The sequence below is a fragment of the Sarcophilus harrisii genome, chromosome 2 (assembly GCF_902635505.1).
Source record: "Sarcophilus harrisii chromosome 2, mSarHar1.11, whole genome shotgun sequence".
In the NCBI taxonomy this organism is placed as follows: Eukaryota; Metazoa; Chordata; class Mammalia; order Dasyuromorphia; family Dasyuridae; genus Sarcophilus; species Sarcophilus harrisii.
The window spans coordinates 432,786,191-432,799,390 of NC_045427.1; the positions used below are offsets into that span (position 1 = coordinate 432,786,191).

The 13,200-nt window shown below is 40.5% G+C and overlaps 1 protein-coding gene across 1 annotated transcript in view; it reads right to left on the reverse strand.

Annotated features, from left to right (window-relative positions):
- Nucleotides 1-10,358: 10,358 nt before the first annotated feature.
- Nucleotides 10,359-13,200, reverse strand: part of EFCAB8 (EF-hand calcium binding domain 8) — a 143,586-nt gene continuing 140,744 nt past the window's right edge. Inside the window, exon 28 of the mRNA XM_031954095.1 lies at nt 10,359-11,676. Coding sequence (XP_031809955.1) covers nt 11,200-11,676 — 477 coding nt within the window. The 3' untranslated portion in view covers nt 10,359-11,199. The remainder of the gene's footprint in view (nt 11,677-13,200) is intronic.

A 13,200-nucleotide genomic window follows, 5' to 3' on the forward strand; every position in this document is an offset into this window, starting at 1 on the left:
TACCTGAAACTGGGAAGACCAATTAGCAAAGGCATTTATTAGAACTTATGTTCATCAACAAGATTATGTAGCAACAAGATTATGTAGGCTAATCATGTTTGCTTAACTAAGATATTCTATCATGATTAGAACCATGGGTGCCCATACAAAGATGGTTATGTGTTTCAATTTCATGCAGTCAGTCAATATTTTTTATCTATTAACACATGGTGAAGGCACAGGACCCTATGCAACACATGATTACCCTCTTACAATAGAAATGCAAACAGGATCCTGATTCACAGGCTGGCTAATTATTTTTCACTGTAAACAATTACCAGTTTTTATGCACAGGATAATTGAGAAAGGTGGCGAGAAATGGGACATGATTGGTCTTCAAAAACATGAGCATAGAAGGATTGGATTGATTCTACTTGATCCCAAAAGAAAGAACCAAATTTAAATATGACTTTGTCTATGAAAGAAATATGAGAGATATGCAATAATTGAACAGACTACTTTAAAGGCATTCAAAATATCCAAGCAAAGAGTGAAAGCCCACTTTTCAGGAAGGCTTTGAGAACTGTTTCTCTAGTTGTAAGGTCTAACAGACTCTAACCACATGATTTCTAAGTCCCTTCTAGTACAGTCTTAAAGGACATCATGTCTTAATTCTAACTTATTGGGGCATTGTAAATGTTTGCCAACTGGGTTTTGCAAAGATCAGTATTGAAAAATTATCCATGCATATATGTTGAAAATAAAAATAATTAATTAATTTGGGGGGGGGGGGGAACGGAAAGGACCCTGGTTGATGGTAGTGTTAGGGGATAGCAATTGCAGTTTTCAACCCAGCCTGAAATCAGAATTTGTAGGATAGGGAAAATCACCCCTGTTAGGGGAGGGTGCCAGGCCTGCCACTTCCAAAGTGCAGGTAAACATAAGTGGGAAAAAGTTGATAACCATGGAGACGATAACAGGAAGGACTGACAGATTCCCAAGGAAATCATGTGCCCATCCAATTTTAGAAGGACAAAATAGGTCTGGCTGGCAGGTATGTCAACAGAGCTACTTTACATTGGTTGAACAACAGCCTAAAGGGGGACAGAAGAGAACATACATCCAGACAGAGCCATCAGTACCAGGGCATAGTAGATTCCACCACTTCCCCTCCAACTCCCTCTAGGAATGGCCCCAAGGAAGAAATACGCAACAATGTTCACAGTGATTGCATTGAGCAAGAGAACATGAGCAATAGCATTCCCACAAGTTTAGATTTTGCCTGGGTTCCTGCAGGTTCCTGGGAAATAACACCATTAGAAAAGGAGGAAGAGAGTTGAGAATCTCCTTCCATGCTCCTACCATATTCCCAGGACAAACATCCGGAGGATCTGATTGTGAAATGAACAAAATGTACATTTGGGGTATATAGGGAGGTTAGGGTGGGATGACCAGTTACCCAAAGTCATTTGTGCCATGGAAGTCAAGAGACCTAAGGAAAGGAAGCTTGAAAGAAGACTCTTAGTATTCCTCTTCTTCTTCCACCTCCAGAAATCCATACTGACATTGATGTTTATGCCCTCAGTCTGGCATGTAAAGCAGGGCACTCAGCAGGTATGTACTGAATTGTCCCCAGAGTGCCCAGGGGAGTCAAGGCTATAAGGACACAGAGAGAGAGGGACAAAATAGGAATGAGGGGAAGGAGGAAAGAGACAAAATCGGTTAAAGGACTAAGGTGGATCTGCCCTTTGGAATTTCCAAATAAACATGGGTATGTTTATAAATGTTAAATAATCAGTTCTCTTGGGGGGGGAAATAATGTACATACAACACACTTTTAAATTTAGCCTGAATTATTAGTGAATTTTGCCATAATTTTATTAGGCCTAAAAAATCAATTAAAATAATAAATCAAGCCTTGGTTGGTATTTGTAGCATTTGAAGGCTTCAGAAGTGTAAATACACTAATAATTTAATAATTCACTTTGTGAACTATTGCAGCAAACCCCTGCCTTGAAAAGGGAAGGGACAAGCTTAGGCAAAGCTCACAGAATCTGGTAGATGCCAGAGAATTCTCAAGAAAGGATGAGATAGAGAGAGGAGGAAAGAAAGGTAAAAGAGGAAGAAAGAGAAGAGAAAAAAGGAGGGAGAAAAGAGGGGGGAGGAATGGAAGAGAAGAGAGAAGAGAGAGGCGAGAGAGAAGGAAGTGCCTGGTATTCCAAATCATCACTAGGCCCAAATAGTGGCCCACTAGCCCCACATCACAGAGCAAGCAGGAGAAGTTGATCCAGAAGCTTTGGACTGGAGAAACACAAGCCAGCAGCTTATGATTGATGAAACTGAACATCTGGCTGGTTGTCTGTGCCAGGGTCCCCTTCACCACAGGACAAATCTGGAGAAATACAGGGTCAGCGCAATCAGTCTCAGCTACCCCCAAATTAGGACACCTTACCCTGAACGTTCCCCTTACCATGGGGCAGACTGAGAAAAGACGGCCTGAGATAACACAGCCCATGGGGCCCTTGCAATGTATGAAATATTGATGCTTAAAATTACATCATTAAACACATCCAGTGTTCAAAATTATACCAACATAACCAGCTACTCAGTATGGGTGGCAGTTAATATTAAAATAAGAATGTCCCATTTATGGGAATATTTCATACCAATATTTTATGCTTTGGGCTTCCTCTAACCAGGGTTTCTGAAGTAATTACTTTCTTTGCTCTGATGGTTTTTGCCCTTTTGGGGCATCAGCCCAGAGATTGCCAAGAAAACTAATAGGAAGGAGCTAAGCCAATACCCAGCACCAGCACGGTGCAGTTGCCATGGATATTGAAAGGATGATGGAAGGGTGAGTGAATGGATGAAGGAGCTCCAACAGTCTAGGGGTAGAGGAGCCTCTCAGGCTCACCCATGACTGATCCTGCTCCTTGGCTATGCTGGCTCTGAGGGATGATCAAAGTGATTAAAGAATGCCCCTGGTCCATCCATCGCCCTGCCTACCCTCAAACCTACGCAAATAACTGACCAATGGTTGGGGAATCACACAGCCGAGACAACTATGAGAGTGTTTGCGGGTCTGTATTAGATGGAGGTCTCCTTATTTGGAAAAAATAGTGCTGGTCTGGGAGGGAGGTACCAAGGAAGAACTGCTTGCTGGGCTTGTTTCTTTATTAAATGGGGCTGACGATACTTGGACTAGACACCTTGTGAGATTGTTGTAAAAAAAAAGTATTTCAAAAAATGTGAACTATTATTAAGAAAATGTAGACATGTGGCCCAGAGGGTTTTTCTTCAAATCTTGCACTGTGCCTGCCAGAGGCAACACGGACACATGAGGGAACCAGGAATCCAGGGCTACCGAGTCCAGCTAATAGGGCACCATTTGGTTGTGTGACCCTGAGAAAATTATTCAGCATTTCTTAGACCTGTATATATGATTGTGGATCTAAGGATAGCAAACTGACTTTTGGGAGGCTGCAATGGTGTCTCAGATCCAGAGCAGCAGCTGTGCAACCTTGATCCACTGGTTTAACTTCTCAGAACTTCAGTTTTCATTTCCAACTTCACAGGGCCATTGTGAGGATAAAAATAAGCACGGTATTTTGCACATGGAAAACACTCAGTAAGTGATTGCTGATGAGACATTCCATCTCTTAGCTCCAGTCATTGTCCCTGGTTGGCTCCCATATTTGGAATGCTCTTCTTACTCCATTTCAACTACTGAGTTCCCTGGCTTCCTGCTAGTCCCAACTAAAATACCATCTGCTATAGGAAGCCTTCCCCTTTTAATTCCAGTGTCTTCCTTCTGTTATTTATTTCCTATTTATCTTATGTGTAGCTTGTTTTTATATATTTATTTGCATATTGTCTCCCCATTAGAGAAAAAGACAGAGACAGAGAGAGGAAAAGGAAGAGGAAGAGGAGAGAGAGAGAGAGAGAAAGAGAGAGAGAGAGAGCTAGAGTGGTATCACTAGTGTTTAGCGTAGTACCTGGCAAATAGTAGGCATTTAATAAATGCTTATTGAATTTAATTTAATTGAAAATGAGCTAAAGTATAAGGTGCTTTATAAATACTACTGCTCTAAATATGTCAACTGCTATTTTTATTATTGATAGCCAAGTTCTCTGGAGATTATAGAATCATTGACCAGTAAGAAGAGGAGTGGCAGAGCTCCACAGCCTTAATTATCTCATTCCTAATGGCCAGGAAGGAGGAGTTGTCACCAGGGAAACTGAGGCAGAACAATTCAAGGAAACTGAGGCAAAACAGTGCTGGCTATTATTGTCATCTAGTCCAAACTACTCATCTTATACATCAGAAAACTGAAGCACAGAATAGTTAAGTGATTTGTCTCTGGTGACTAGCAAATTCAAGATTTGAAGCTGGATCCTCTATCTGACTCCAGTCCTGCCTCTTTCCACTACACTCTGAGAATCCTGTTCCAGGTGACAGAAAAGTGAGAGCAACAATGACAGAAGCATCCAGATCCAGAGGTCTGGTCTCTTGGTAACTAGCCCAGCTGTCTTACAAAATCACATAATCTCAAAGCTGAAAAGAAATTCAGGGACCATCTAAGCCTAACTGTACCTGACCAAATGCCATAATAGATGACCTCTGAAGATAAAGATGACCTCCCTTTTATCTCTAAATCTATGATTTCCTCAACAGCATCTCTGACCAGTAGTCTTCTGACTTCCAACTGAAGACCTACAGTGAAGGACTCCTGCTACCTCCTAAGACAGCTTACTTCAATTTCTGGACAGTTCTAATGGCCAAGCTGTCATTGAGTCATTGTCTATCTCTCTGCTTCTATTCATTGTTTCCAGCTCTGCACTCTGGTGCCGAAACAGACTAAATCTACCCTTCAATAGCCCTCCAAATATTTGAAGACAACTTTTATGACCACTACTACCTTTATGAACTTACACCAAGGGCTTCTCCATTCCAGGCTAAAAACCTCCAGCTCTTCTTTAAAGAATCCCCAATTGGTTCTTTTGGTCAATCCTCATCCAGTCTTCTCATGAATCTTTATCTTTCCTTTGTAGATGCAAGGAACTGAAGAGACTCAGAGAAAATATAGGACATCCCAGCCTTGGGATGGAGATGGTCTGGAGAGACTGAGAAGTATTATCCCTATAGTCTCCACATCTCCTCTGACCCCATTTCCTAGGACTCATACAAGAGATGTTGAGTCATAGCTCTCATTCACTGAGGGAGGATAAGATGCCTAGGTCTCCATCTCCACCACAGCAGACTACAGGCCCACAGGAACCTAAGCTACAGCCACATCCTTATTGAGGCAAGCCTATAAGTTAGGGAAGGAGAAAAGAGCCCACACCATTTCAAAGTCAGACCCCTTTACCCATTTCCCTCTGCTTCTCATGGACTATGAGAGCCCAGTAGAATAGCATGAGCCCTGAATTCAGGATCCCAGGGTGCTAGTCCCCCATCTGGCCCTGACTTGGATGATAACTGGATGTCTTCCTTTCTCAGGGCTGTAATTTCCTCAACTCTAAAAAGAGGATTTAGACCGGATAATCACTCAGGTTTCTTCTAATTCTTCCATTCTAATTATTTAACAGTACATTGGAAAGAGTTTTGATTTTGGTGTCAAGAGGAACTGAGTTCAAATCCCACCCCTGTCATTACCTATGTGACATTTAGCAAGACATCATCTCTGGATCTTAGGCTCCTCCTACACAAATTGAAAGGGTTGTTTGGTCTAGATGGACTCTAAGATCCCTTTCAGCTCTGAATTTGTGGTGTCTTGATTCTAAACCTAAAGATCCTATGATTTTTTCCTATGGGCATTCCCTCTATTAGTAAATCCCAACTCCTCTATGCCTTATGAATTGCTGTCACCAAGAGTATTCATCCCCTAGTAATCAGCAATGTGATGAAGAGCCTCTCCAAATTTAGTAGTCACAAAGTCCATCTTATCAGACTTACCAGAGCTTGTCTTCCACTGGCATAGATTTTGATAACCCAGCATTTATTCCACATCATGGTGAGCCATACGTGGAAGATGGTAGAGGACTAATACCTACCTTTCCAGATGAGCGAGTCTTGTATCCCCATCTAGATTGTGAACTCAGGGGCAGAGATTGCATCCTTCATAACTCAGAAGCATCTAATAGATAGATGCCTAATAAAGAAACACATGTTGACCAAAAGCTAAGACAAAAGCTGCCCTCTGATTCTGGATGCCATCCAAATTAAAAGAAATAAAACTTATACACAAACACAGGAAATAAACGAGTGTGGATTTGGTACAGCATAAACCTACACATAGTAAAGTATGACCTGCCTTAGCCAGGAAAGGTATTTAAGAGATGAGTTTCAAGACAAAGTTTGAAGGGGATAATTGATAGAAGTTGCTAAAGAGAAGAAGGAAATGTCATCCCAGACATTAGGAATAGCAAAGGAAAAGATAGAGAAGATGGTATAACAAAAAAAGAGCACCAGACTAGGAATCTGGGAGTGCTGGAAGTGAGATGACCTAAGAGCCACTCCAATATATAAACTCATTATAGAATTTTGGTTTAGTCTCTTTCCACCCCCATCCTACCCCCAGATCTCCCTTACATTCTCTATACAATCCAACCTCAAAGATATAAGTGAGATTTGGTGTGACCCAAGACCAGAAAATGGATCTGGAAGAGCATGACTGATTGTGGTTTAGGAAAAGGGGAAATTGAGTAGCATATATTAATATGACAGCCTCTTGTAAGAAAACTCAAGAACTAGCCAGAGGAAATACAGTGGAAAGCTCTGACTGGAAAATAAATGAAGGTAAAAATAGAAATGATACTGTCAGTAAAGTATATTACCAACCACCTGGACTTAAAATACATAATGGATGATTAGTTCAGAAAACATCACAAATCTGCCACAAAAGTGGGGTGTAGGAATGTTAGGGGATTTTGGGGAGTTGCATCCTCATTCAGGAAATTCTTTAAAGCCTTCAGAGTGATTTTCATTCAATTGGGAGGTCTGGGGGCCATTGGCTTTCTTTTCAACTGGGAACTTCAGTCTCAGATTTCCTATTAAAGGGCAATTTTAAACTCATTTCTTTGCAGAATGTCTATTATCTCCTGAAATAGTGATTGTTCTAAATCAGATAGTTCTATTCATAGGGCAAGATTAACCTATTGAGATAAAGCCTGAGAATGAGTACTATACTTGAAAGAGAATGGACATGTAAAGCTCAATATCTGGCAAAGGAAGGCATGAAGGGAGGTAGTCAGACCCATATGGAGAGTACTATGGCATCATGTGAAGGGGCACACCCTGAAATCTAGAAAAGGTTAGGAGTCCAAAATTGGTTTTGTTTTTTAAAAACCAGTTTACTGGAATCACTCCCAAGGAAACAGCTAGGAAGTAAAACATTCATCGAGAAGGGTAAGAAAGATCTGATCTGCTTGTTCACATCAGTTTGTGTACCTACATTCTCACGTCACACATCAGAGCTGGAAAAAAAACTCAGAAATCATCTGCTTCAATCCTCTTATTTTACAGAAAAGTAATCTCAAAGTCAGATTTGTGAAAGGTGGAGAAGAAAACTAGAGACCAAGAACGTGGGTCTCAGGACTTTCAGCAAAGAATTCTTCTCATATCTTGATGACCTCTCAAGTTCTGGAACTAAGAATAAACTACCACTCTCCCTTCCAACAGGACTGAGTCAAGGAACTGGGATTATAGTTCCAGTTCTTCCATTAACCCACTAAATGAAAATATCACATTCCTCTGGGAATTCATTTCCTCACCTCTAAATGGAGAACATTAGAGATGGAAAAAAAAAGGTAGGCTGGTCATAAAGTGTATGAATTCAGTTCAACCCAATAATATTCCCATGTTGAGTGGCAGAGAAGGAAATCCTTTTAAGTACAATGGTGATGAGAAAAGGAACCCCTAAGATTTATAGGAGGATGTGGATAAAAGGCTCACAGGATTTGAAGGCATGGTTAGGGAATACCTGTATCAGTGAAATTATATCTTTTATATTAAAATAACTAGAAATATTCTTTTTCCTGCTTTCCTGTTAGGGTTAGTGAATAACCTGAAACAATGTGAAAGCACTTATAACGGTAGTATATATTACTTCCTCATTGAAATAAATCAAATAACCCCATCTTCTTCTTTTCAATCACCTCCATCATCTCCCATACCTCACCATCCACCCGTACTCCAAATTCCCATAACTCATGATCAGAATCAGTGAGAATATGGGCAGAGAACTAGACAATAGCACAGGAAAGTCCTGGGTCAACTATTAGGGAGCTGAGTTCTCATGGCTCCCATTTAAGTAGCCCCCCCCCCACCTCTTTTTCTGCAGAAATCAGTCAGGATCAGCTGAGAAACAATTCTTTGAAGTTTAGCATAGGTCAAGGTCACCATAACCTTGCAGACTTAATAGCCCCAGGATAAGATTGTTTCAAAGATAAGCCAAAAGGGTCACACCTTGGCTGTGACACTTTCTACCTATGTGGTCATTACAAACTCTCTGAACCTCAATTTCCTCTTATATAAAATTAGGGAACTGAACTATCTCTAAGTTCCCTTTCAACTCTAAAAAACAAACAAACAAAAAACCCACTTGAGAGGATTTTTTTAGAAAGTGCATTGTGTAGGTGGTCTCCCTGCCTCAAACTTCCATCACATCCCATCGTGGCTGTGCTCTAAGAGCACACGTCGATCACATCTTCTATTCAACAAATCCCAGTGGCCCCTATTGATAGGATCAAACATAAAATTCTCTGTTTGGTGGTGATGGTGATGGTGGTCCTTCATTCTCAAAGTGCACCAAAGACATCAGGAGTGCAACGTGACTTGACTTGCAACTCACCTGATTCGCAAGTTAGATTTAAGTGAGGAGAACTTTGCAGAGTCATCAGTGTCCAGTGTCAAGGCATAGACTAAGGCAACTGGCAATGTCCCCAGATGCAGCGGGAGACCCTGGACTTTGTAAGCTGAGGTCTCTGCCAGTTCTGTTTGTTGATTTTGGTATTCAAAGCCTTTGTTAACCCAGCTCCCTCTTACTCTCCACCACCTCCCGCCACAGTCATGTGCTGTGATCTAACGGCTTCTTTGCTATTCTTCTCACCTGACACTCCATCTTCTGAGTTAACACTTTTGCTGACAGCTCCTATCTGGGATCCTTTCTCTCCCCTTCTCCATCTCCTGGCTTCCCTGGCTTCTTTCAAGTCTTCACGAAAGTCCTACCTTCTACGTGTCCTAACCCTCTTTAATATTAGTATCTTCCCTCTGTTATTATCTCCAATGTTTGCTGGATAAGATAAATTAATAGCTAGTGGCACTATGACTTGGAGTCAGGCAGACTCACCTTCCTGAGTTCACATCTGACTTCAGACACTTACTAGTTTTGTGATCCTTGGCAAGTCTCAGTTTGCCTGAAATCTGAAAAATGAGCTGGAGAAAAACAAATGGCAAACCAGTTATCTTTGCCAAGAAAACCCAAAATGGGATCATGACGAATTGAACACAACTGAATGCAATGTCTAAAGTATATACACACATGTGTATAGATATATGTTAAGAATGGAAATTGGAAGGCTTCATACAACCAATGTTATTACTCAGTTGTATCTATAAACCATAACCATTATCTCCATCCTTCCCCTAGATCCATAATCAGACCAAGTGTACCAGTTGACTCCACTGTACAGATGAGCAAATAGAAGCCCAGGGAAGTAATAAGACCTGCCCAAGATCACACAGGAAGTATAAGAAGTGGAATCTGAATCTAGGATCTCTAAATTCAAAGTCTTTTAAAATAATTCACAACCAACCTTCCACAAGACTATTGGGCAAAATCCTGGAAGGCCCCAAATAGAGCAAATTAGGTTGAAACTCATCTCCCCCACACACCTCCAGCTAGTATTTAAAAATAAAAAGGAAATCTGAGAACACTGCATATGCCATCAATCTATATGCTCCCTCCCTATCCACACTAACATTAAACAAAGAATAGGAATTACCAACTTCCTTCTATCACCAGTCCCCACCTCTGAGGCTATTCTTTTGCCAATCTAGTACATACATATAGAGAACATGTGTGAGTTATGAGAGATCTGTTGGATCACTGAGTCCATTTCCCTTAATTGCCCACATGACAAAACTGAAACCAAAACTAAAGAAATTATTTGCCCAAGATATATGATCTAAGACCAGGATTTCTTGCTCTGAACCCAGTGCTTTTTCTCCCCCATGTTATTTTCTCCAATCATTCCATCTCATACTGACATTGCTTGCCCCTCACTTGAACTTCTACAATCCTTAAAAGATAGCCTCATCCTACCTCCCACCACCAGACCTTGGATATTTTAAAATTAATCAATCACTCATTCAATCAATAAATTTTATTAAATTCCTACTACAAACAAAACACTGTTCTAAATGTTGGGAATAGAAAAAGAGGCAAAAAAACAGTCTCTGCCCTCAAGGGGCTTACAATTTAATGGGGGAGACAACATGCAAACAAATATATATATGCAAATTATGTTCAAGATAAATAAGAGATAATTAACTGAAGGAAAGCACTCATATTAAAAGAAACTAGGGAAGGCTTCCAGTAAAATATGGAACTTTAGCTGGGACTTAAAAGGAAACCAGGGAATATCGATAAATAGAACAGGGGAGAGAATACATTCCAGAAATGGAAACCAACCAGAGAAAACGCCCAGAACCAAGAGAGAGAATGTGTTGTTTGAAGAAGAGCCAGAAAACCAGTGTCAAAATATTCTTGAAGAACAGAGCTCTCAAAAAAAAAAAAAATCTGGTAAACTTTTTAAAGTCTCTATCACAGAGCTACATTCTTTGCCCTTAGACCATGTACATGGTCATATCAGACATACTCTCAACATGGTCCCATTAATGAATAGGATAACTGGGCTTAGAGACTGTGAAGCTTCCCTCTGAGAAAAAGACTCCTCCCCTCTCCCCACACCTCCCAGGGTAGTAATACAACTTAATCTGAGAGCATGAAGGAATCCCAAAACAAAATTTATTTCTCTCTCCTGAAGAAGTGGCATAGAGATTTTAGTGAGAGAGGGAAATAATTCTGGAAGAGGATATGGGGGGTTTGAGTGGGGCAACCAAGTCCACACTTTAATTGTCCTGATAAAGTAAAAAGTCCATCCATTTCCTATATTCACCTCACTGAGAGAAGGTCTTGGGCTGGTAGCCTGCCCAGGTCACCCTTTAAGGATTGACTTCAAAGGCTTTAAGACTAGAGTTGAAGACTTTACTGAAGACACTGTATTGATTGTCATGGATGATTTGGTAGCAATGGATATATTAGAATCTGAAGGTGCCTTCTTCTTGGCAGACACTAAGGAAGAATGTAACTGTTTCTTTGAGACTGCTGTTGCTGAAGAAATCAATGACTGCTTTAAAGAAGAAACAGAGGAGACCGAAGACAGCTTCAAAGATGATATTGAGGTGAATGAGGAATTCTTGGATAAAAGTGGACTGGAGAAAGAGAAGCTCAGTGACTGGGTGGAAGTATCCACAGACTGTCTGCCCATAGAAAGGTTCTTGATCATGTGCTGGGTGATTAACCATACATTTTTTTTCCTTGGAGTTTGAGTTGTTTTCATGATGGCCATGTTGGATCGGGTCAAATCCTGCAGGTCTTTGCAAGGGAGGCTTTTATAGACCCAAGGAGAGATCTGGCCACAAAAACAGAAAAAGACAAAGAATTAGCATAAGAAGCCCTAGAGTCCAGGAGGGACCAGTGTTGGGCAATTCTCTTGACCTCTGGAGACAGATATACCCATCATTGGATGTGGAGTAAAGATAGGGACCAAACTGAAAACAAAGTTATTGTGCTATGCTCACTGATAGCTGATTTTGTTTTCTAAGATATAGATTTGACCTATATAATCTTTATAAGCCTGTTTAAGAGCATACAGCCAATCAGTCACATTCTAGAGCAACTTAGGACAGATAAGTAAAGTGTTTTATAGAGCTAAGAAAGAGGAAAATCATTCAAAGGAGAAAAAGGGGAGAATTTGGAGTGCAGGTAGAAGGAATTATCAATTTGGACAGGAAACAAGGGGAATTGACCAAGTCCTTTTAAATGACTTGAATGAAACGACATAATTGAGATTATGTTCAACTCTTCCCTTTCCCTCACTTCTAAATTCCAATGAATTCATAAATCCTGATGATTCTACCTCTGTCTCATTTCTCCCATCCCTCCTCCCTATTCCTACTGCCACAAATGAAGTCCAGGCCCTCATTATTGCCTACCTTGAATTACTATAATAGTCTTGTAATGAGTCTTCAAACATGGTATTTTCTTCACTTTCCTACTCATTTTTTATATTGTCAGAAAAATCTTTCACATCTTTCATTCTACTCATGTTACTTTCTTTACTCAAAAACCTTTAATGTCTCCTTATTGCCCATAGAGTCCAAATTCTTTGCCTGACATTCAAAGCCTCTTATACCTTGACATTACCCCAACTTTACGTTTATTTTATACATTCTAGCCAAATTGATCTAATCTTTATTCCCAAAAAGCATCCTGAATTCTCTTGCCTATATTCACATTATTTATTCTCTGTGCTCTACCCCTAGAATTTTGAATTCTCATAGTAAGTCTTTTGTCTTACTTTCCCCAGAAGCAGATTCCCATACCATTTTTTAGACATCTCCATACCATACTGCCAACCCACCCCTTCTTTTAAGCTTTTCTTTATGAATTAAATTAGAATGTCAGCTTCTTGTAAGCAAAGACTATGTCACTTACATGTGTACCCCCTAGACCTGAAATTAAGTGATTAAAAATACTTTAAGAGGATTCTGGGAAGATGACAAAATAGGTTGGTAAATTTCGAGCTCTCCCAATTTCCCTCATAAATAGAACAAATTTGCACCTCAGGGTTAACATAGACTAATGAAAAATCAAGACGAGTTGGGGCAGAACAGGGGTCCTCCAGATACAACCAAGAAGATTTGAAGAAAGATGGAGGACTGGGGATTAACCTGTCTGAAGTACAAACACCTCCGACCTAGCTCTGCAGAAACACTAAGTGGGACCTCTTCAGGCTGGATAGATATGGTTGGAGCTTCAGCCCGAAGCACAGAGACTTTCATCTCCTGCACTGTTTGTGGAGTTGGGATCTTAGTCCCGGAAGACTTAGGGAAGCTCAGCTGATTGGGAACCATAGGCCCGGCTATGCTGTTGA